General features: G+C 50.3%; 1 protein-coding gene across 1 annotated transcript in view; it reads right to left on the bottom strand.

Moving 5' to 3' along the window:
* TOX2 (TOX high mobility group box family member 2) overlaps positions 1-25162 on the bottom strand; it is a 161639-nt gene extending 136477 nt beyond the window's left edge. Inside the window, exon 1 of the mRNA XM_074157286.1 lies at positions 24985-25162. Within this exon, the coding sequence (XP_074013387.1) occupies positions 24985-25086 (102 nt within the window). The 5' untranslated portion in view covers positions 25087-25162. The remainder of the gene's footprint in view (positions 1-24984) is intronic.
* Between the last annotated feature and the right edge of the window lie 683 nt (positions 25163-25845).

Below are 25845 nucleotides of genomic sequence, written 5' to 3'. Positions count from 1 at the left end.
AGGTGGTGCACGGGGACAGGGGACATCAAAGAACAAGAAACAGGGGGAATCCTTCATGCTTTCCTCTGAAGGATTCAGATTCCAGTTGCAAGAGCTAATCAGTCCCCCTTGCCCTGGTACCAAGTATTCATCACCTTTTTCTTTCTTCTTTTTTTTAACCTTCAGGGAGCAGTGCCAAGACACAGGCAAATAAAATTTTATATATATATATATATATATATATTTATATATATATTACTACCAACTTTTACCAAGTCACGAGCTGTGTGGGAAAGATGCTCATTCCTGCATCTCGTCCGTGAGACAAGTGCTCGGGGACGCCAGTGCTCCCGGAGTGACACCTCCGGGGAAGCCACCATTTGTTTATTACAGAGCACACAGGGATGGGAGGTTATTACTTCCACTGGAGATGCGATTTCAGGCTGCGAGACAATTTTAGACCACACCAGCCTGAAATAACTCCCTAGGCCAAATTTATAACTTGTAACAGTCAGAACTATCACCCCCACTTGTCATTTTATTAAAGACCCACATGACCCCCTGACTTACATACGCTCTGGAGCTGTCAGCCTGGGAACCGACAGCATCCGTGTCGGGGGTGGGGGGGGAGGGGGGCAGGCCCCCTTCTCACAGCATTGGTTTTGTCTCAGTGTGTTTTTTAAGTCATTAAAGGCCATGATGGGATGGCTCTTCTCCATGGCCGCATTCCTCCAGCTGGCTGGTGGAGCGGTGAGGGGTCATCCCCAGAAATGGGACCTCACCACAAAATCCAAAGCTGGTGATGGGCAGGAGGGGAGGCAGCATTCCCTCCGGAACACGTCGGTACACACACCCCCAGGATGTTCCACTGCCAGCATCTCCAGCCGCAGTGGACACAATGTAAGGCACATCCCCACATCTTATCCTGGGTGGGATGCTCCACTGCCCCTCGTTTTGTGGTGCTGACCTCTCCTATCTCTTTGGCTTTCCCATCACAACTATCCACTGCGATGGTTTCCCCCAGCCTATCCCTATATCTGGTGTATGCCATAAAAAAAACATACCCACTTTGAACAAAGTTATATAGAACAGTGTGACAAATACCAGATCGTGTTCTGCTACACACTCAGCAGTGCTGATAGGGGCTTGAAAGACCATAGCGTGTTTTGGGCAGAAACCTGCTCTTTTCTGGCAGGTGATGCCTCCTGGGGGACAGCCTTGTATCACCACTGGAGCCATTGCACTTGGGGTTCTGCGCAGGCTGCGAGCAAGGACCAACACGCATGGACACCCACAGCACTGGCTCACATGGAAGAGTTGTCTTGGGTCCACCATGGACATAAGAAAAAAAATCCCTTCTGATTGATGCTATTTATTTTACCTCCTCTATAAAAGTAAAACCAAACATGAAGTTGTGGCCATCGACTGCATTAAGCCCATCTGCAGTGGGAATCGCCACTGGTCACCCTCCCCTCTTGTAAGGGGCTTGTAAGGACAGACCCTTTATAGACTCATAGAATTGTCTAGGTTGGAAGGGACCTTTAAGATCATCTAGTCCAACCATCAACCTAACTCTGACAAAAAAACCATCACTAAACCATGTCACTAAACACTATGTCAACCCATCGCCTCTCCCTAGGCCATGCAGAGTGGGGACAAGACGAAACTACACCCTACAGGAAATATTGAGAAATCCAGTCCCTTTGGTAAAGTGATCCTTCCTGAGCACGAAACCCACAGGCCCATGATTGATGGAGCGGCCGCGCTTTCAGAGAGTGAGCTCATGCAGATGATCCCAAACGCCAGAACCAGAGCCCATAAACGAGCACGTACAACCGTCTGCAGAGACAAGGGTTAACAATCTTATCTGGGGTCACCAGAAGAAATTCCAAGTAAAACCCACAGCACACAGATTTCCTGCTTTCTAACCCAGTGCCCTATTTATACCTCTCTTTCTTCACAACGCCAGTGACAGCTTTTTCCTCGCTTACCGGCATGTTTCCTGCTTTTTGAGTTGTGACTTTCATTTGTAGCTCATTTCCATAACCTCAGAAATATAGTTTCAATGGAAGTGTTAAATGTACTGACAAATTCTTCGCGAATCTTAAAGTTATTGGCAGAGAGAATGGGGGGCAATTTACCTTGTATCAGCCAATTGAAAATTATATATTTCAAAATCCCTTAATGGAACGCAGCAAGGTTTATCTCCGACTGATAAAGTTAACGCCTTGCTGCTGGTGAGAAAAATAACAGAGCCTATTTCCAAAATATAAAGTTCTCATTGTGATGGCAAATAGGCTCATCTGTGCGCGGTGACCTTCACAGTGCTCAGTCTTTATCGTGGAGCACAGGGACTAACTCCACCACCTGCCCCGGCGCTGCACCCAAACAGCCCTCGCCGTTCACTTCTCCAGCCCTCCATCGCATCGGGCCCCACTTTGATTAACAAAGCGTTTTTCTGGTTGCCGCTTGAACGCTAACCATGGGCAGAGCATGGTCCTGCCACACGCCACTCCTCCTATTTCTCTAATTTGAAAAGCAAAAGACAGAAAGAAAGAAAAAAAAAAAAAGAGAGAAAGAGAGAAAAGAGAGTCTCACTCGATCCTTCTCCCTGCCAGAGTACCAGCACCTTCAAAAACACTGGCTGAACAAGTTGCACTAAATAATTAGGACACATGGGGGACTAAAAGTAAAGAAAGACCAAAGCACAGATTTGCTGCAACATTTCCACTTCGCCGCAGCTAGAAACAAGCCACCAGTTGCCCGTTCTGGAACGAGAGGGGGCTGTAACCGAACGAAAGGGTATGGTCAGGATGGGAGGCGAGTGGGGAAAAAGAAAACCCACAAAAATCATGATGACCTGCATCAGAATCTGAAGGTGAGATACGGAGAGGGAGATGAGAGGCATGGTAACCACCTCACAGGAGCACAGGGGATGCTGCCTGGGCGAGTCAGGACCACGGGCTGCAGGGGGCTCAACCCGAGCTACAGATGAAGTTAAGGAAAGTTAAGGAATCTTTAGATTCACTAGTAGGAAAAGCCCCCAGCTAGGAAATCCCACCAGAGTACAGCCTGCCTTCTCCGGAGAGGATGCAGGGAGGGAGAAACCAGGGACTGGAAATGAGATCAAATGGGAAATTTCACTGGAAATGAGATGGAGACGCCAGGAGCATCCTTTGGGAGCTGCTCGCAGCAGCCCGGGCCAGGCTGAGGGACCAAGAGGACTCTGCCATCTCCTCCTCCAACACTCCAACTCTGGATGGCTGCAGTGGACTTCACCATCCTGGACTCCATCTCATTCAGAATTACTCATGGACAGCAAAGCCCCAACAACAAAAGCCGCGAGCACAAGGTACAGCGGGGTGACACGTCCTTCTGGTGGGACAAGTTCAGAGCAAGGGGTGAGCAAGACAGCCACATGTCCTCACCCTCCTTTGAAAGCTTTCGGAGGTTATAAACCCACAGATATTCATCACAGTCATGCGTCACCAGGACCAAAATAGCGTTATTTCAAAAATTAAGTTGAAAACGTTAACATGAACCAGAGGAGCAAAGGCTGGGTGATATAGCAGCCACCTGACCCCAGCAGAGCTGCCTCCAGCTCCTGCTCTCCTACAGAAACACACGGAGCTCTGTGCCCCATATAAAATATTTGTGCATCCTACATAATTTAGAATCCCATTAAATAACTTGACTCCCCTATTTTTCATAGCAGCAAATTCCATGAATTTTGCATTGAATAAAAATTTAGCAATCATAGCAGTTGCTAATTTCTGTGCTGTGCTCAGAGCAGCCTTTCACTTCCCCGTAATGATTTTAAAACATTATCCTGCTGTTTCCTTTTTTCTCTGCCTGGCATTGAAGAGCTCTGCAAACTATTTGAATAGCGCTGCTCTGAAAAAAAAAAAAAATTCTGTAAGGGAGAAAAAATTAAATTCAATCATCACTCTACCCTCTGTGAACTGTGAAAGTCTTGGGAACATGAAAAGGTGCTTTCTAAAGGATGTTAAGCATTCAAAAGATTAGACTGCAATGTGCAATTAAATGTGTTCCACAAACCTTTGTCAGAGTACCCAAAACCTTACTTCTGCATGAACTTAAAATCCTCCCACTGGGAGCTTGTTCGAGTGGTTTACTTTAAACCTGTACTTCAGATATTCCATACCTTTCACTTTTATAATTCTTCAGCATATGCTAACACTGGCAGAGTTAATAGTAACTGACTAATTTTAAACCCTATGATTACTGGAGCTGATTTATATAGTAGCTTCCCTTCACAATACTGCGAATCATGCACGCGGTAATTGCCAAGTTCAATTTTAGCTCTGTCACACTGAAGCATTAGTTTTTATGCCTCAGCTGTTGCCTCCTCCATGCTATAGAGGTAAGTTGATAATGCAGTAGGTTTTGCTGTTAAATATCATAATATTATGATACCCCGTGTCAGATTCTTGCAAGCTTTGTGAGCTATGCATCATCTATTAACTAAATACTTTAATAAAGGAACAGTTTGAAAAGGTTTCTATTCTAATTTAGCTCAGAACACTGAATACTGGAGGGGGGGGGGGGGAATAATGTAATGATTTAATTCACCACCAAAAGTGACTTGGTGGAGAGAAGCACTCGCTGTCATTGAGGCTCTGTGGTAGGAGATGCAAAGGGATCAAACTAAAGCCTGTAAAAAAATACCCTCTGGGTGAAGCCCCTCACCCTGGCCTCAGTCCACAGCCTCCTGACGCCCCTAGGAGCAGTGTCAGGAGCTGTTTCACCCCCAAAATGGGGGGCTTTGGGGCTGCAGGGTCCCAGCCATGTCCAACAGCTTCTTGACCAAAGCCCAGACATCTCGGGGCAACCATCGCTCCTGTCCCCAGGGATGCGGCTGGTGGGGGGTCATGGAGCAAAGGGGGGGACCAGCAAAGAGAAAAGGGTTCAAGAGATGGGAGAAACCAGATACTCCTCACTCCCAAGAGACGGGGCTCCAGAGCCCAGGGACTTGGATGAGAAATGAGGTAACGCTGCTGAACCGCTGCTGCCTCAGCTGAATCAATAATAAATCTCTTAATAGCACTTAAATTCACCCATCTCTTGAGCTCCATGGTTTAAGACTTTCTTTTCCTTTTTTTTTTTTTTTTTAATGAGGTCTTCTCATATCAAATTTAACAAACATGGGCAAACCGGAACTGCTGCCTTTTCCCATTCACATGTGCCGTGGATGCCTAAGAGCAATGAAAATGGTCACGCGAACTGATGTCCCCAGGCATCAGAGACAGCTTCATGCCTCCAAGGGATGCCCAAGGCACAGCCCTGGGGATGGAGACTGGGCTTTCCCCCATGCCAGAGAGGAATTCCCCATCAAGCGCTCAGGTGCGGAAGGGGCAGAGGAGTGGGGTCTCTGCACTGGCCCAGAGCTGATCTTTGCAACCCCTTGAATGAAAACAGCACAATGCAACAAAAGTCTCTCTTCCTTAACTCCTACATGCTTGCATCTGCTACAGCCTGCATCCATTTTAACTCCTTCCTCTCCTCCACAGCTCCTCCATCTCCAGACAGATGCAGAGACCCCAACCCAAGCCAACATCTATGTGCTGGCCCCTGATGGGGACTAGGGGACCCCTCCTGGTGCCACCTCTCAGTAGGTGGTTGGCTATTCACCAGATTGGGGAAATTGCCTCTATCAGCGCTAGCGTTCCCCCACAAACCCCAGCTTTTATGTACACAGGACAGACACGCAATTCATGATATTCACCAACAACATGGGTCTTGCTCCAGCTCTGAGGTTCATGCATTAGGAACTTGATAAAACGCAAGCAGACAGTAGTTATCGGTTCAGTGGTCACCTTCCCTATCAACCCTCTCCATCACTGTAGCAAGGAGATGAGCATGGAAGAGGATGAGCTTCTCTTTTACCATTTTTTCCCCTCAGTTTTCCAAAAGGAAAAGAAGCAAGATGAGATGCTAAACAGGGAGCATCCTGCAAGCCCGGAGAGCTGCAGCTACACTCCGGCGTGGCTCAGGGCAGCGCCCGGGGCTCCCGTACCGCAGGCAGCCACATGCTCTCCCCGGTGTTTCCTACGAGAAGGTGGGACATTTCACACAGAAGAGAAAGAGGAAGGAAGAATGTGAAAATTTTGCCAAGTGTGTGGTCACTGGGAGGAAGGAATAGGATTCCTGAATTTTTGGCTTTGATGATTTTGGTAAAACCATAAACCACGTGCCCCACGCTTCAGGAGAATACCTCACAAGTGAATCGACCATAGCCCCCTGGGAATTCAGAGGTGGAATAGATTCTTTGACATCTGAAGTCCCATTTTTCCAGCTCACCAGGGATGTCTGACCAGTCCTTTTTGTTCTATAGCCCTTTCTGAATTCAGTGCTGCTGAGACCCAGCAGCCCGATGCAAACTGCTGGTGGCTGCATCAGCCTCTTCATAACAGCACCGTAAGATGCTGGTGGCATCTACGTCTCCAGAGGTCTTCTGGAGCTAAAGACGAGCCTAAACCACACTTTCTCTCTTGCATCACACCTGTACATTCTTACCATCATCTCATGATTTCCCAGAACGCAAACTCCCCATCAAAGCAAAGGAAGAAGCCACAGCCCAGCAGCAACGTCACCAGGCGTAAGAACAATGACTTCCCCAGCAGCAGACCAGGAGAGACCAGTCTCTTGTCGGACACCGGCCCCTCTCAGCAAGCAGAGCACAGGGCCATGGTCTCAGGTAGACACACTGGTAACACAGAACTTGCAGCACTGAGATTATTCTAAAAAAACAAACCTGGAAAAAAGTTCTCTGGTAACAATATCATTTCTCTCTCTGTTATATACACACTCTTCGTCCATCTTTGCTATTTTTCGTAGGACCATCCTTTACCAGGTGTTTGCTCAGTGCCCAGTAGACTCCATTTCAGCTGGGGCCTCCAAACTCTACTAGTCCACACATAGTTGCAACAATACCCACCCCCAATTTTTGTGATCTCCTAAGTTTAGACAAAGCCTCATACCCACATTAGCCACAAAGGAAGCCAGCAGAGCTCGTCCGTCCTCTCTGCTCATGCAGAGCTGGGACTCTCCGCTTGCCTGCAAAGCAGCCGGGGAGGTCTGTGTCCTACGGGCACATCCCTGCCACGTACCCAAGGGCTGGGGCTGGCACTCCACCTTCACCACCCGTAGTTTCATGTCTTCACACCATTATTGAGCTCTGTTTCACTTTTGGGCAGAGAAGGGGCATTGTCACATCCAAGAGTGGAAACCTCCATCCCTGGGGAGGCTGCAGAGCAGGAGCTCCAGAGCCCAGACCTGCAGCACATCATACACAACCCCGCTGAGAAGACACCTCCGTCCACCGTCGGGACCTAATCCCTCCGGCAGGATACCCAAGTCGTCCCCACCTGCGCTTTACAATTTGGAGGTAATGAACTAACTGCAACATTAAGCTTAAAATAAAAACATCGACACCGTTGCACAAACAGAGCTTGACTTCTCTTTCGACTCCGCTGAGCTGCTTTTAAAGTGTCACTCACTGCACTGGGAACAAAACCAAACGAAAAAAAACCACCACCCCGTCCTCGTTATTTTATGTGAAAGGAAAAGAGGCAAGCAGGTGGCCTCGACTGCACCAGTCTCTCACCACACTGTTACGGGACTAAAGTGAACATTTACACAGGTCTGAAAAACTCTTTGCAAGGGGCATGTAGACAGTGGAGCCACCAGATGTTGTTCTCCTAATATTTGCTATATCATATCACTATCATGCTGCTCAAAAACCAACCTGCGCCAAGTTTTCAGAGGCCTCAGCTCACTTTCTGTGCATGAATCTGGGGTTCTGGCTGCTCTCGGATGGGGCTGGGACCGGGCTTTCCGTGTGCCCAGAACCCATTCATGCAATTACACACTCAGCCTCAGCACCCAGCACCTTCCTACTACATCCCAGCACGTGCTGTCAGGCTTGGGGATAGCCAGAAAAAAAGAATAACAGGGGAAAAAAAAAACAAAACCAACCCCAAAAAGTTGATATTTGGATGAGAAATATAAAAGATGCTTCACCAAAGCCTCACGGGGGCTGTGCACTTTGCTGAGCTGAAGCCACCGCGAGTTATTTAAAACATTCATTTGTTCACAGCCAGTTCTTCACAAAGAAAAGAGAACTTTGGTCCGGTTGGGCACATATTTTAGTTATACTTTTTTTCTGCAGGAAGGTTTTGTCTTCGTATTTCAAACCTCTTACATATGCAAGCGTGGATGTTTATTGCTGCAGTTGCTTGCTATCAAATACATGCAGTGTTCAAAATCCATGTGAGTATATAACATTTTGGGGTGATATTTCTGATAGAGCAGGCAATTACTGTAGACCATCAGAAAATGCAATTTCTCTTCTCATGCCTTCTGGATGTCTTCAAAAATCATAAATACTTTGTGATTTAAAGACATGAATGCTACTTTTGATATTTAGTGCCTACCCTGCACATCTTCTTTCTCATTTCTCATGTGCTGACATATGGGGAGGCTACGTTTAAAATATTTAAAACTTCCTTGGCGCCCTCCATCTCTGGTTGGCACTGCTGCCCGCCCACCCCCCCCCCACAACCCCCCCCGCCAACCAGTGCTTCCCAGTTTCAGATGCAGGTGCTTTAACTGATTTGCTGGGGGGGGAGATGCCGCTTCACTGAGGTGGGCGAAGGGAGGAGGGAAGAGAAGGAGCACGAAGAATTACATCAAGAATCAGTCCCTGGAGACCCGTCTGCGATGCACATCCCCACATCAAGCTGTCAGCTCCCAGCATCCAGCCCCGCCGGGGTTTATTTGCTCCAGAGGAGGAATTAATTTTGCAACTCAACTAATGCAACCCCAAAGTGCTTTAAAACAATATTCCTCTAATAGAGACGTTACAACCACCATTATTTTCCTGTTTAGAGTTAAACTAAGCAAATACAAAGGTAACTTTATTTCAAACAAACTACCATCGTCACAAAAAAATGGATACCAAATATTCTCCTCCACCATATGGTGAATTTAACTTTATTTTTTGCTCTTCCTGAAGGAGACACACTCACTGGCAAACACCAGCTTGCGCAGCAACATGATGAAGAAACTGGAAAACCCTTCCCTCAAAATTCTAAATCCTCTTGTTTAATGACAGTTATGAAAGCTTTGCTTAATAACATGTTTAATTTTAGGCTCTTCTCCCCCTACTTTCTAAAAAAGTGCATATTCCAATGACCCACTGAAAAAAAAAATTATTTCTAAATTATTCCCAGCATTACGTTCTTGAAGGTATTCCTACTTTCCTTTCTGTGACTTACCATTGGGCTTCATTTTTCCCACCCGTCCCACCAGCACCTATAGCGATTGGAGGGGTCTGTGTTGGCTCCTATAGCTGAATAAACCCAAAGGAACTCAGAGGAAGTGACCAGATTTGCTCCACAGGGACTGAGCCTGATCCTTCTATCCCCCGTGCCCCAATGCTACTTGTTCAGCCCTTCATCGACTTCAGTCCTGTTTTACAGAGCCTGGAACTTTGGATACACTCAGGATAAGCGCATGTGGCCTGTGTGAGCTCTCCTTCATGAGATACACGAGTCGTCCAACTACAGAGAGCAAGGAGCTCCGCAGCAGCATCCAGCTTTCCCTGGATTCCCCGAGCAGCGGCAGCCTGATGGGCTTTGAAGTTTGCGAGCACATCGGACACACACCAGCCAGCTCCTGCCCCTCCAGAGTTACCACCAATCCATCCAGCCATTACCGGGAATTTGTAGGTTGGGTCCACCAGGCTCTCAGGTTCCCACAAGCACCTTTGGTCTCTTTGGCCAAAAAGGTCTATACGCAACTTCACGTGCATCCAGGGGATTTTTAAACGTCGGCTTCGCTAAGCAGCATGAAGATACCCTCTGCTCCAGGCTCACCTCCTCTGAAGCATCCCAAAGCTGCCACTGTTGCTACTCTGGTGGTTATCTCTTTTGCAGGGAATCTGGGAGATGAGGTGGGCACCAGTTCGCAGGTGGCATGAAATCCTGAGATGGCCAAACCACTCCACAGCCCTCTGGTGTGAGGAGTCCCAGGGCCAGGGCTCCAAACAGGGCTGTGGGTGTGAGCTGCTCTTCTCCAAAAGCCCAAAATGCCTAAGCTGCTTTGCACAAAGCTTTTTCCTCTCCCTGCATTGTCACCTTCCGTGGGTGCCATGGGCAGCGCAGATCTCCAGCAGCAAGTACCCTACTGTGCACTGCCCTCATTTATAAAGCTCTTCTGGGCTAGAGGCTCCACCACTGCATCCTCTGTGCTCCCGGCAGGTCTTTTTCATCCTCAAGAACTTAGTTTGACTATGCACAACACAGAGAAGAAGTAGTGGAGACTATCATCCTTTCTCCTATCACCAGGACAGTTGCTCGTTGCTGTTGCTGAGCCTTGGGCCGAATATATCCTTGGAATTGCTGCAGAGCCATGGTCTCTTCTGCAGCCCCAGCAGGATGCCCAGCACAGGGCACTACATATTGCTGGTGCGAGTCACAGCACTGGTCCTCAGGCCAAATGGCCACACTGTAGGTCTCAATGCTCCTCTGAAGACATCCTTTTTGATGATAGGGCACCTTATAGGAGCCCACTCTGGAGTCCCAGCATCCCTGTGCTTGTTCCGTAGGATGCATGGAGATATAACAGAAGGTCCAACAGCTGCTGGAGGCTGCCAAGAACATCCTCTGTAACCTCCAGTCCCACCACAATGCCACCACAGAAGAAAAACGGCGGCCAGGACATCAACATAGCTTTGGCTGGATATACCCCCTGAACCCCAAAGCACAGCTACACACATTCCACTTCACCACTAGGCTGAGAGATGGCATATTTTAGCTGAAACTCAAGTGACACATGAACTTGGTGTCCTGCACATGCAGGTTGGTTGTTGCAGAGCATCTCAGAGCTGTGCTGGAGTGCAGCAGGAGCATCAGACCAGCTTCCCCCAGCCACGGAGCCAGCCCGGGCACCCTTTGATTCTGTGGCAGCGCGGATTAATTGGACACTGGGACAGGAATAGATGTACAGCTACTTCAAGCATTCATCAACCTTATAAAGGTTAATTCATTAGCCTTTCTGCTCCAGAAACAAGTTCTGCCTTCATTTACACCTCTGCAGTTTACACCTCAGGCTCAGAGGAGGTTGCAGAGATGTAACTTGGGCCAATTTTATCAATGAATTCAAATCTTGAGCTAAATCAGAAGGAAGGACGGATTTACCCTAATCCCCTCCAAACATTCATCAGCATCACCTGCCAGCTCAGCAGGATTTAATCTCTTCTTAATCTCTCAAAAACAGTGGAGTATATGGGGAAGAGGTTGGGCACACAGCAATGGTGGATCTCTCTCTCTTTTTTTAAAATAATTCTGGCTGCCAAATCACATTAAGCAACAACTTGGAAATTCATTAAGATCTTTGCTAATATCACTTTCCAGGTAAACAACCGGTTGCCACCGAGAGAGCATGCACGCTGCAGCGAGCACCCACGTTATTTGGCCCATGAGAAGAGCTGCCCATCCAGCAGCCTCTGCAGGAACATGGTATCTCCATGAAGATGCTCCAGCAGCTCGAATCCTATCGGTGGCAAGCACGGGGACCACAGAGGCAGGCTTTGCCCTGGACCATGGGCAGTGATGAGAGAAACAGGCTGAGAGAGTTGGGGGTGTTCAGCCTGGAGAAGAGAAGGCTCTGGGGAGAATTTAGAGCCCCTTCCAGTCCCTAAAGAGGCTTCAGGAGAGATGGGGAGGGACTCTTGGTCAGGGAGGGGAGCCATAGGATGAGGGGGAATGGTTTTAAACTGAAAGAGGGGAGATTGAGATGAGATCTCAGGAAGAAATTCTTTACTCTGAGGGTAGTGAGACTCTGGCCCAGGTTGCCCAGAGAAGCTGTTGCTTCCCCATGGAACCCCCATCCCTGGAGGGGATCAAGGCCAGGTTGAAGGGGGCTTTGAGCAACCTGGTCTGGTGGGAGGTGTCCCTGCCCAGGGCAGGGGGTGGCACTGGATGATCTTTAATGTCCCTTCCAACCCAAACCATTCTATGATTCTACGTTGGGGCAGCAAGCCCTGTGTTGGTGCTATAGCAGGGAACCCCACCCGTAGCGCCCACCAACGCCACTGCAAACCCAACAGCAGAAACCCAGACCCCAGTGCCAAAAAACTCTGCTGTGCAGGTGCTACACTCTGCAATCAGCTTAAATACCAGCCCCGAGCGATTCCAGGGTGTTTTCACGCCTCCCACTAAAACCAGCAGCAACAAGAGGGGGTATTGGCTCAGAGGGCTGTGGATGTCGCGACCGGTGGCATCCCACCCCCGGTGGCTGCTGAGCCACGGGGACCCCCGCTGATGGCAGGGGAGTCAGCGCGGGGGCGAATCCCACCCAGCGCATTTCGGAGCACCCAGATTCGAGCGTTAGCGTGTGATTTGAAGTTTACATAACACCACCAAACGATTTTGGCAGAAACAATTGGTATTAGCAAGGAAAACTTAGCATCAGGAACAGCCGGCAGAGCAAAGAGACACCTCTCGCAGCAGCCCCCGGGGCTAAAAAGAAAATAAATAACAAACACAACAGACACTTGGACAACAGGGAGGAAGAGGGGAAACCTCCGTAAGGGGAAATGAAACCCGAATGGCAGCTGAGATGAGCAGGGAATGAAGCTTTCCTTTTCCAGCTCCTTCCCATCCCCATCTGACTGAGCTTTCCGCTTTAGAAAGGCTTTCCCGTCAATCCCCCTGCCACGAAAACACAGCGAAGGGAAAGTCAGCTCGCACAGGGCTCTGAGCTGAGAGGTCTGAGCAGCTCCTGCTGAGCCACCTCTGGCCCCAGGACACTAACTGCAAAGCTCGGCAATGCCCTGGGCAAGAACCCAAGGCACCATTGCCTGGGCTGAGCAGCCCCACAAAGCACCGGCAGTGACAGGCATCGTCCTCAGAAACGGTCCATCGCCCAAAGTTCAGGTTGTAATTTTTCACAGAATGCTATGGGGTTGGAAGGGACCTCTGGAGATCATCCAGTCCAACCCCCTGCCAGAGCAGGTCCACCCAGAGCAGGTTGCACATGAACGTGTCCAGGCAGGGTTTGAATGTCTCCAGAGAAGGAGACTCCACCACCTCTCTGGGCAGCCTCTTCCAGGGCTCTGACACCCTCACAGGAAAGAAGTTCCTCCTCACATTTAGATGGAACTTCCTATGTTCCAGTTTGTGCCCGTTCCCTCTTGTCCTGTCACTGGGCACCACTGAAAAAAGACTGGCCCCATCCTCCTGACACCCACCACTGCATTTTAACACAGTTCAGCCTGGATGTTGCTGGGTCAGCAGTATTAGAGGTTTTCTTTATCCCCAAATACAGCAGAAACCCCAAAGAAGGCTGGATCTCCCCCTTGGGCTCTCCAGTGGCTCCTGCTCTGGCCAAAGGGATAAGGCCACCAGTTTCAGGTGGCCCAGCTGGCCCCAGTCCTGCTATACATGCCACACTGCCACCAGGAGCAGCTGTGATGCACATGCCCATGGTCAGTGAGCAGGATGGCAACCACCAGCCCTATTTCACAGCATCTGAGGATGTCTGGTCCCTTGGCAGTCTGGCCTGGTAACCTAGCGATGGGAGGAGCCACAGCAGCTCTTGAGAAATCTCCGGATCCTGCAGCCTTCCTGCTAGAACTGGGCTAAGCAAGGAAGCATCCTGCTCTTGAGACTTTTTTTTTGCCAAGCAGAGGATCCCTTCCAAGCTGGCACCGTCCCCATGTTCGTGGCACGATGACGCTGACACAAGCTAAAGCCCCAGATCCAGCAGCATGCTCTCCCTGCCTCGCAGCTAACCAAGATTTCCAACTCTGGTGGCAAATGAGAAACCCACTTGAGCTTCAGAACATCCTAAGACAATTCCACAAAACAAGAGGATGCAGAAATCCACATTTCTCAGACAATTAACTTAGAGCAGTGCTTTCCTGCAAATGGGAACAGGATCTATGGCTTCACAGGCAGCTCGTGAAGGACAGCTCTGGACTTAAAATAAATCAGACTTGGGCCGAATTAGAAATAAGATTCCATTATAACATTGGATTTGCCCATTATAACATTGGATTTGCCCATTATACAAGCATTCTATTTTCATAGAACCATAGAATGGTTTGAGTTGGAAGGGACCTTAAAGACCATCCAGTTCCACCCCCCTGCCCTGGGCAGGGACACCTCCCACCAGACCAGGTTGCTCAAAGCCCCCTTCAACCTGGCCTTGAACCCCTCCAGGGATGGGACATCTGATAATGACTGTCACATCTTTACATTTAGATCCTGCCTATATTCCCTGAAATTCAGTACCTAGTCTCTGCCCTGGGAGCTCATAGAGGACCCAACAGAGTTATGCCTGAAATGGGGCATGTTCTCCCATGTCACACAGGTTTAGTGTGCAGCACCTCACATTCAGGACATTAGCCCCTAGATACTGTCAACACCAGAATGAAAACAGGTTTTCAGTCCAGCGGGATATAGTAGGAATATCACAAAGGGACTTAGTGTGACTCCAGCACTGCCCAGAGCAGGGACATCATGTCCATGGGGTGACATCCCGCTGCCACGCAAGGCATGGGGTGGTGCAAGAATGGGAGAAGCGAGTGATATTTGTGGACGAGGCTGCCCTTGTTTCCAGCTCTTCGCTAATTTCCTCTCAAACTTACTCACTGTGACCTTTCCAGGCAAATAAAAAAAAAAAAAGAAAAAAAGAAAAAAAAAAAAAAAAAGAAAATAAATGAACCCCCTCTCCCTAAGAGGAACAGTAACACACGCGGGGCAAGGATGCCGGAGCCAGCTCTGGAGCCTGCAATCTGGATCGCTGCTCCTACAGGATGTGTGTCTAAATCTCAGTCAATACCGCATGTTTTCCAAGGAAAGAGGCATTTCACATTTTATTAATTCTAGCTAAAGCCCTTTTTATTACAAACTTCCTATTTAGCATTTGACTGCAGCCATCACCACTGAGACTCTCGCTGTGTCAGGGCAGAAAATGCACGGCTCGCAGTTGGGGCGGGCTGTATATTAATATTTTTCTCTCCTGCCATCTCAATCCCAGAAGGTGCTATTGGAATTGTTTTAAATGCACTTCTAGAGGTTCCTTCCAGCCTAAGCTATTTTATGATTTTAAACATGTTTTTGTTTCTCTTGCGCTCTCACACCCATTCAGTACCCCGCTTCCACAGGCGACTGAGGTTACACGTTGTTATTCCCACCAGGGTTTGGCCTCTCCCAAAAGGCGGCCACGACACGCCAACCACCTCACTTTAAGGGCTGCAAGTTTATAAAGCTAAAAAGACCATTTCAGTAATATTTTTCCCCTTTTCAAAGCCCAACTCTTAAGTGGAAAAACTGATTCAATAGAGTTTTCAAAAAAAACCTGCGCTCTGGTCTGATTTAAATGGAATAGCTAAATACGCCACACACACCGTTTGGCACGGCCACAACAGAGCGATATGGTTTGCAAACAGACGGCCACCTGCAATTAATTTGCCACCTTGACACAGAAATACAGGTTGTCAATTAATTAAAAAACACATGCCACCAGTCTTCAGTTCACTTTGTGACCTGCACCCTTTCCTCCTCGGCAGAGTCTTTATCTTAAGGGGAGGGAAGGGGGAGGAATAAAATAATAAAACTACCACCTCATAATGCAAACATGGCTCTGGTCTTCTTGGCATCTAAAAAGTGTTGTTCTCAGCTTTAACAGATTTATCAGGTTTAAAACCACCACGTCGCCAGCACCCGTCTGGGGTAGAGGAGACCAGACTGTAATCCCAGCGCGGGTCCCTAAATATACACAGAGTGCAGCCCGGGTGACCTCAGTGTCTGGCTGTGGGGCTGGACGCACAGCGCTTGTTGGAAGGTTTTTCTTCTGCTTTCAAGGGCTGTTTGATCTTCAATCAACAACGCTTATCAGCGGCACAGTCTGCCAGCCATTCCCCAAAAGTTTGATATTTTTAACGGCACATTCTTCTTCCCCTTTGAACGCTATTTAGAGACAAGATAACGCATCGGGGGGGAAAAGTTGCCTCCCTGGGTTTAACACGGACAAACAGAGCAGGATCCTGTGGGGGGAACGCATATCTCTCAGTGCTACAACAAGCCCCAGCTTCTGTGGTTCACGTTTCCCCCTCACCGATATTTCTGCTTTTTCTTCTTCCGATGACATCCTAATGCTTTTTTGCGCCCCTTGGCATAAGCTGGGACAAACCACGATCACTCACTTAAGTGTTTCCATACGAAACTGCAGAGGAAGTTTTTACAAATTTCATTTCCACGCTGTCAAAGTTTCTTTCCTTTTCGCTAAGGGCTCCGGGGCACAACACCCCTCTCTGACACCAGGCACTACAAATCGAATTCCCTAAAAATACATCATTCTTCCACGGCGGGCAGGCTGTGCTGAGACAACTCACCGTATAAAACCCCACCGCTCAAAGAAGCACCCATGAAAAAATGAGAAACATGGAATGGATCTCAGCTGTTACTTTTTGACAGTGAGAAAACAAATAATCAAAACACGAAAACCAGAAGTGGGTAGCGAGCTGCTGTGGGACCAGCCCCTCCTGAGGCCAAGCTCTTCATCACCACCACCTGCCCCATCTCCTCCCCTAAGTAGGGTCCTTCACATTAAAACTGTTGCATTTGAGGGTTTTCAAATGACTTAATGACTCCTAATGAACTGCACAGCTCTACTGCCTTCCCAGGAAAAGGGAGGAGATGCTCAGGGAATAAACTGCTGGGTAGATCAGGGTGGGAAGGTGAAACTCCTTCACAGGTTGAGATCCACGTCTTTGGAAGACAGAAGCTTTCTGGGGTGCCCTGGCTCTGCTTACACCTCTCCAGGGACCCAGGTCTCCTGCAATGGTTCAGGATGCTCCAATTGTTCATAAAAATAACCCAAAAATGCCTGGGGTACCCCAAAATGACCCGCTGTTTCTGGAGATGGAGACCTAGACCAGTTCACCCAGAGGATAAACGGCAGAGCCACAACACAGCCCTTATCTCCCAACCCTAAGCACAGGCTCCACCCTGCAAGCAGGAAGAGAGGAAGAGGAAGATGATGGAGATGAAGAGGATGGTTTTCTCTCAAGCCGAGTGGAGAGGGGGAGCGCGGCGCTCAGGCAGATGGCCGGGGAGAAAGGGTATGGAGCCTCCCTGACGAGCCCGGATGGGAATGGAAACTCTGAGTCATCGGCAGGTTTTGTGGGGAAAAAAAAAAAATAAATCTGCTAATGTGATCCAGCTAATCCAATAAAAAAAGCGCTCCTTGCCACCGTCGAGGTGGAACAGGATCCACCAGACATGGGCAGCCCAGTCCCAGGGGAAAAATACAACCATTGTGACAGAGAGGATGGTGGCACGTCACCAGAGGCGAGGGTGGCACATGCCAGCACCCCCCGTGCTCGCTCTCCATCTCTCCCAGCACCACGGTGCCGGGGCTGCCTCAGTCCCTTCTTCCTTGGAAGGAATCACTTCCGTGGAAGCGAAGGTGCACATCAGGAGTGGGGAGAAGAGGCTCTGGGCAGAGCCACAGCAAGTTCTACCATCCACCCTGCTTGGGAATGGGTCCCCATACTGCCACCCTCCTTTTCTAGTTCCTGCTAAGTTCAGATCCTCAGAAAGCACAGAACAAATTAAAAAGCACCATGAGAGCAAGAGGCTGGGTCCTTAAACCAACAACCAAAAAAAATAAATAATTAAAATATCTACATTTTAAACACTCGCGCAATCCGGCCTCCTGTGTCCAGGCTGTAATTCGAGGTGAAGAAACTGCCTCAGACCAAGAGCCACTCGATTTCTGCAGATAAGGTTCCTCAGAAGCCACGCGCGGCACAAACCGATGCTCAAATAATCTCTCCATCGTAACAATTACTGGTCCGGGGCCCTAATTTAACACTTACCTAACAGTCACATTCGCCACAGAGATGAACCGAAATCGCACAGTCGTCAGGAAGAGATTTAATTATATCTACAGAGGTCAACCCATCTATGCAAAAGATTACGGGCGGAGGAGAGAGATTCCGTGGCATAATGCAAAGATTTCGCCTGCAGGCGCCGCAGCAGCCAATGCCATTTTTCAAAGAAGAAATGGCATCCATCAGAACAAAACCACCAGAGGGAAACAATGGGGGGGGGGGATGCAGATGATTAAAATATTTAAATCTGGTCATATAAGTGCAAAACCAGGCAATTTAATACTATTCTCAATCACTGTTTTTTTTTTTTTGTCCAAAAGAGCGGTTTGATTAGTGCTTGTTTCAGTAAGTTTTGTTGTGAGATTTCTCCCCCCCCGCTACCCCTCCAGCTGAACTGCCTATCTCCAAGTATAAGCTTTAATTATATGAAAACGGGCGTGTAAAATCATGAAGGTGGAACATTAGAGCTCAAACCTCCAATTAGGAGTTAATGGTATCAAAGCCGGAATCACGCTAACACTTTACCCCGACTTCAGAAATGCAGAGTGAAATATAAAGAAGAGGCAGAGAACATGGAATGGAACGGCTTCAGACAGAAGCCTCGCACTTGCTGGATGGAAAATTGTCAAGGAAAACACATTACCAGCACAATAACTTATTTTTAATGTAGAGCCGTTAGGAAAACACAATTATATGCTTCATTTATACTGAAAGATATAACCCAACTTACGGCAAAGGCATTTAGAGCTCGTTTTGTAAAAAAGCAGACGGTGCTCACAAGGTAATAGGGAAAAATTGTGCACGTATTTGGGATAATGCTCCCCGCCAGCCGGAGCGGTCCTCACCTCCACTCCTCGCACGCAGCAGCGGAGAGAGGCAAAGCGAAGGCAAGAATGAAAACAGAGATTTCTTTTTTCTTCAAACGCTGCAGAAATACTGCGACGGTGACAACAACCACCGGGAAAGGAGCCGGCAGCGCCTGTTCTTACAGCGAGCTGAAGCGGGGTGCTGGGAGGGATTTGCAAGGGTTACAGGTGCTCTCACCACCGGAGCCAGCCACAGCCACACCATACACAAGCTGTAGGATGCTCCGGTCTGTTACATGCAAAATACAATTTATCCACAGAATATTTTCTCCATTACGGATGCGCAAACTCATCCTGGTGCCTGTTGGCAGCTCAGATGTATACGATAATTCCAGAGCTGTTCGTGGATTTACCCCGTGGTTATGGCAGGATAACGTGCAATAAGCTTCGGACCACTGATTTAGGGCACAAGGCTTGTAATTCATTTGAAGCATCGTGAATAAACCAGAGGAACTTGCAAAATTTTGATCCTGAGTTTTGGTCTCTTGGTGCCTCCTCTGCTTTCACGGATCAGGTCCCTGACAAGGTTACTCAGAAGCAGCCCCCAACAAACACAATGTTATATACAACTCAGATCGGCCTTCCAAATATCTCCATTGTTCCCAAAACAACCAGATTAAAGCCTTCCCTCTGCGCATACAGAGAGAACAACAGTTTCTATGAATGGATGGACATTCATTATTTAGCTCCCAATTCCTGACTTAAAGCCCAAGGCAAAAACGCAGCTTCAATCGCCTTCTGCTGTGCGACCCATCAAAGACCACTCTGCAGAACGTGGGGTTGCCCACTGCGTAGCTCAAACGCTTTTCAGAGTAAGCCCTTGCCCAAATTCAGGGCCTAAAAATAAATAAATAAATAAATAAATAAATAAATAAATAAAATATCCACATTTGCAAATCACCAGGAGCTGCCTGCCAAATGAGAATAAAGTGGGCCCCAAATTAAAAATTTGCCTGACTTTGTTCCCCATCCAAAATCCTCCATCTCCAAAGAAAGATTTATGCTACTTCAAAAACAGAGTTGGCTTAGAAAGTAGAAAGGGAACAAATATATTTTATCTTCCAGGATGGCAAAGCAGTGCTGGAACGATGAAAAAGGGACTGCGTTTATCACTGCAATGTACAATTTATGGTAAAAAGTCAAAACAAAACAGAATGTTCCACAGAAATGCATTTGCTACATCGACCCAGGCTCATACCAGCAGCTCAGATCCCATTTCTGAAGGGTTCTTAAAAGAAGAAGAGAGCACTGGTTGCAGATTAATACCCATCTCATGACTAGTAGATTTTAATTATCCATAATTTATGATGGCGTATCGGCGAAATAGGTTTTTGTCAATTTATCAGCCTGAAAGGCAAGACACAGAGTGTGTTTGGAGATGCAAAGCCGCCCGAGCCCTATTAGAAAGATCTGGGACAAGTTTTGATGGTGCTGTTGTACCCTATAGAAATGCTACAGGGTTAACGGGGCTCCCCAGCACCTATCTCCCGTTAACTGCCTTATTTCCCATTAACTGCCAGAGGTTTCCGAGGCCCATGTCACTCGCAGTGTCACAGCAGGGTCCTGGCTCTGCAAGAATTAGGTGTTCCCAGGCTGGGTCACCCTCCTCCTCCCCATCAATCATTGCCCTAAGTGGAAATTAGGCACCGTGCGAACCAAGGCTGATCATCGAAACACCAGAAGCAACTAAGAAAAATTTATATTTCAATTTCTTTCTGCACGGAAGAATAGAGAGATGGTAATTCACGCCCCAAAGTTGCCCCGAGGGAGTGGGGAGCGGGATCCCTCCTCCTGCATCCCAGCATCGCTGCACACACCGCATGAAAGAGCACACAGAGCAGGATTCCTGCCCAATGCCTCCCGTGCAAAAGCAATTTTGCCAGGGCTAAGATGGAAAAACTCCCTCCTGTACTTTGCAGACCCACACAATTTAAGATCTGGGAAAATCCTTCCCCGCTGGTCGATCAGCCAGCACACCAGAGCCTGTTGCTAAAGCCCCGCTCAGAGCAGAATGAGCCCCTGTGTTACTAAACTATGGGGTTGGTTTTTTTCATGGTTTACTTACTGTGAAATACAGACGCAAAGAGTCTCCCTAGAGTTTAAGTGGGAAAAATCCCCAAATTTTCATGAAGCGACAGGCGGGACATGAAAATAGCCCACCACAGACCAACAATCCCCTTATGTGGTGCGGGAACGTGCTGCCTCGTCCTGTAACACCATCCCAGCACCCAGACACCGTGGAAGCTCCTCTTCCTCAGGCAAGGGAGCAGGAGGGGGGGCTGCAGCAGGTACCAAGGTCCCAGGAAAAAGGCCAGAGGGGACAGAAAAAGGGACTTTAGACCCAGATTTAAAAGGGGAATCCGAAATGGAGGTAGGTGCTCCTTTCGGCGGGGCTCAGGTGGCCGATGATAGAGATGGGTGTCACAGTTTGGACGAGGGCTCCCTGCAGGGTTGGTACCACTCAACCTCCCCCCAGTCCTTCTCGGCCGCTGTGCAGACACAACCTAATGCACAAGAGGTGTTTCTTCTGTGCAGTCCCAGAGACGGAGCAGGTCCTGGATCCGGCCCATGGGAAGGAGGCGAGGGGCTGGTACCCCGGCGTGGGAAATCAGTGCCCTAGGGATGCTGTCGGGTGGCTCTGGGAAGGAGTCGTTCCTTCTGGCCCCTGCACCTTGGGATGAGCCTAAAATGCAACCCTAAAAATTCTTCCAAGGAGCATCACTCCTCCCTGGGCACCAGGAAGTTTGGGCTTGGCTCCTCTTCCCATCTGCAAGCTGCTCCATGAGGGAACACCCGTGATGGAGACTGGTTTATGCTGGGAGCCCTTTTTTGCCCTGCTTCAATGCCACCAGCACGCCCAATGCATAAAAACTCCTCACCAAACGCAGTGGGCAGAGAGGAAGGCTCCTTCTCTCCCTGCCTGCTGGGGAGCGAGGGACCCCATTCTCCACCCATGGGTGTCCATCCTCTCACTCCCCCCCACCAGTCAGCCCTTCGAGGTAAAGCAGGGATGCTCCAGAGGTGGTTAAAGAAAGGGTGCAAATGCCCCCCCCCCTTTTGGGGAGGCCTTGGGTTGAACGTACGCCCCCATTTCATTATCCCTCTAAACATCCCTCGTCCTTTTAAAAACAGAAACGCTGATACGCAATAGGCACCTCTGTAGCTGCGAAGAGAAATCGTGGCTCACTGCGGCACGCGGGCGAGATGGGAGCCCTCACGGTAACAGTATCACGTTCAGTAAGCACACAAAACAACTGCATTAACATTTCAGGACGCTTTGGGCTAAAGCGCATCTCCCCGGCAAGCTTGCTGGCCACGGGAAGGCAGGCAGAGCTCTCAGGGAGTTATTTATACACGGTGACACTGCACACTCCTTCCCGTCCTCTCTGCCTCTCCCCTAAATAAATAAATAAATAAATAAATAGACCAGGCAGCCCTTTTGGGGGGTGGAAAAAAGGCTGAACCTGAACAGAACAAGCCCTTTGAATGGAAAGGCTTTAAAGCCCCTCCATAAACTCAGCGAGGCAGGAGGAGGACAGCAAAGAACCTGGAAGTCCTCCTTGCCTCGGTCCTTCCTTGCGATGGATTTCATCCAGGATACCTGCATGCGACAGGGGGAGAAATTCTGATTTTTCCACCGCACCCTACCCTCCTCTGCAGCTTTTTAAAGTGGAAATGTTTTGAGACAGACACTGTCTTAGCCCGGCTCTGGGCTGAGCCACCAGCAACGGACAGGAGTGATGGGGTTTGGAACAAGAGTGAGTTTTTGGAGTTTCCCAGAGGGTCCCATATGGCTCGGAGGAAGTGGGTATTCTCAGACAGCGCTCTCCGGAGTGGGCACAACATAACATGCAGCGTGCCGGTGGCTTCAATGCCCAGCCATACATCACCCCACACCGGCCGGAGAAGTTCTCCAAAGCAAAGTCTGGAAGGGGGGCAGGCAATACCAGTGCCCACTCCGCACTGGTCCGCGGCTGGATGCTGGAGTTCCGCCCCTTGTACCTGCCTTCGGCCGGGAAAACTACAGTCAACCCATTTCATCTCTGGCTTCGTTCCAGCAGCCTCATCCCGCAGACGAGCGTGCACCACTGTGCATAAGCAAGTGACATTTGATAACTCAGAAAAGAAAAGAAGAAAGAAAAAAAAAAAAAAAAAGAGCCCTGAATATCAGAAAAGGGTAAGTCACTTCCTTTCTTCTCCCGCTGCTTTAACATCTTCCGTAGCAGTGACAACAGCAGCATCTGGTGGCAGTGGTCAGTACCTGGGGTTGCTCCTCTCCAGTGTCCCATCCACCCTGGCCACCACCGACAGGCACCCACTCATTCTCCCCAGAGACCTCGCAGCAGCGGTTTCCTCCAGCCTCCTCGTCGCAGTGCCGCACACCAGCAAGGACCCGCCGATCAGTTGCCACCGCCTAATCCGGGACTAATCTCAGGGATTCAGGCCATGGATGAGCTGACGACGTGGGGCCCCACGCGCCCCAAGGCCCTGGGCGCTGCTTGGGGGTGGGGGGGGACACCGGGACCACACAACCCCAAGGCAAGGGCCACGGCGCTGCACGCACAACCCCAAGCCCCATCTCCCGCTGGAGCAAACTAAAGGCAAACTAAATCGTGGCCACATCTAACAACTTCTTGGCAAAATCGAGTTCCTAAATCCAGCAGGATTTGGGGGTTGCCGCAGTTCCCGGCGGCACACGCTCGCATGATCCCAGACTTTCAGCTTTTGCACACTTTATCGGCTGACGTTTCAGCGGCACGGATGACCTGCTCCCAGGTGACCCGTCTCTCGTTAGTATTTTAAGAGCACATTTAGCATTTTAAGAGCAACGGCAATGATAATAAACCAGTTTGAAACTAGCAGTACGTGGATACAGAAGAAATCAATTTAAGTTGTTTCCTTTCACCATAATCGAGCATCTCAAAATAAATGAGGACTATTAGGTTTGCTACAACTTAATAAAAAGAGAAAAATAACCCATATGACAGAGAACAGTTAAATACATAAATTGATACATAAAGATTAATTTGCTGCATTTGGGAAGCCACACAGGTTTCCCTCTGCTTGTTTTGAAAGAGTTTGATCCCCAAGTACCACAACAGCGAGCCGAGCCGAGGGCATCCTCAGCTGCAGTCCCAACACAGGAGAGCATTTTCGCCCTTTATTAACTTTTTCCAATGCAATCACCCGAATTTGGCCCAGGAGGACGCAGCCCGGGTTATGTCTCGGAGCTGATCACGGGTGACCCTCCCTCCCAAGGGGTTTGCTGCCTATGGCTTTGTTGCTGAAACATCAGCGCTGTTTACCTACACGATACTGGCAGAGAACTATTTATTCGCTGAAGTACAGCATCCATCCCCTTCACTCCGGCTTCTCTGGGATGAAGGAAATTTCCTACAGCACCTCCGGCGCTCTCAAATATCCCCCTGTGGATCCCTCTCTCCTTACAAGAAGAGGGTGTTTTGCCTTGTAGCTGCAGCTTGGGGGGGGGGGGGGGGGGGGGGGGGGAGAATGTAGGTTGGGGAGCTTTCCTCGCCGTGCTGTGGGTCTGGGGGGACATCATCCCCCCCACCCCTCCCCACACCCCAAACCCAGGGCTGGGTACCGCGCTCCACCGCAGCATCAGCGCCGGGGACCATGGGCAGGTGGGGGACGGAGACCGGAGGGACGGAGACCGGAGCCCCGGCTCGGGAGGTGCCGGCGACCCCCCCCTAGCCCTTGAGAAGAAGGTGCAAAACAAACAGGGCAAACACCACCAAGAAAAAGTGCCCGACAACAACCACAACAACAATCCCCCCCACACACGTACATCGCTTCGGGCCAAACGCTCCCCTTAAGGAAAATAGGAAATAAACCCACCGCTCGAAACCGGGACGGAAAACAAACAGCCCCAAAAGAGCCGAGCTCAGCCCCGAGCGTTTCCCCCCAGCCCGCCCCGCCGAGCAGCGCCCGGGGCTCGGGCTCCTCCCGCCCCGCCGGCGGCCGGGGCCGGTACCGGGGCGGCCCGGGGCCCCGACGGCTCTTCCCCGCGCCGCTTCCCGACCACTTTCAAAATTCCCTCCCGCAGGAAAGAGCCGGGCACCGCCGGCACTTTCCTTCCCCCCTCCACTCCCCCCACGCCGAGAAGTTGCGGGACGCACCGAGCGAAGCCACCCCGCATCTTCCACCCCCCCCGGGCCGCTTTCGATCCTTCCCCGCCGCCCCCGGTACCTTGTTGCAGTGATAATAATCCAGCGGCCCCAGGCAAGTGGGGTCGGCGCCGGGCAGGGAGCTCACGGCGGTGGGGGCGGAGGGGTAAAACCTAACGTCCATGCCGGGGGTGCGGGCGGCGGCAGGCGGGGGCTCCAGCGGGCATGGACCCGGCTGCGGCGGCGGCGGTGCCTCTGGCGCGGGGGGCGGGGAGAGGGCGGGCGGCGGCGGCGGCGGCGGCGGCAGCGGGGGGGGGCGGGCGGGAGGTGGGGGGGGGGGGAGAGCGGAGAGGCGGCGGGGGGGGCGGGCGGCGGCCCCCGGCCCGCCCCGCTCCGCACCGCCCCGCGCCGGGGCCGCTATTGTTCGCGGCGGGGCCGGGCCGCCCCCGCTGCCGGCACCTCGGGGCGGTGGGGCTGGAGCCTTCCCCCCCCCGCCCGCATCCCCGGTAAAGGAGGAGAGCGGGGCAGAGGGGCTGGAACCTTCCCCCCACACACTATCCCCGGTAAAGGAGGAGAGGGGGGCGGCCCCCTCTGCCCCATCCCCGAGGAAGGGGAGGCTGCAACACCCCCCCCCCCGCCAGGGGACCGGCAGAGCAGGTGACACACCGGTTAGGGACCCTGTCACCTCTCCTCTTCCCCCCCAGCCCTCACCGAAGCCCCCTGCCCAGTTTTGCCCTCCTCCCGGTGTAGGACGGTGCCCAGCAGCTTTCTGTCCCCACTGTGCAGCCCCTCGGAAGAAGGATGCTCTCTGTCATGCTGAGCCACCCTCAATACCACCCCGGCACCCAAAGGTCTCCCCACCTGGGGGAGAAAAGCCGCTCTCAGCCACTAGTGGTGGCTTCCTGTTCCCCAAGGCATGGAGACCTACAGCCACCCGGCTTCC

The sequence above is a fragment of the Numenius arquata genome, chromosome 12 (assembly GCF_964106895.1).
Source record: "Numenius arquata chromosome 12, bNumArq3.hap1.1, whole genome shotgun sequence".
Lineage (NCBI taxonomy): Eukaryota > Metazoa > Chordata > Aves > Charadriiformes > Scolopacidae > Numenius > Numenius arquata.
This window is presented reverse-complemented; position numbering and strand designations above follow the sequence as displayed.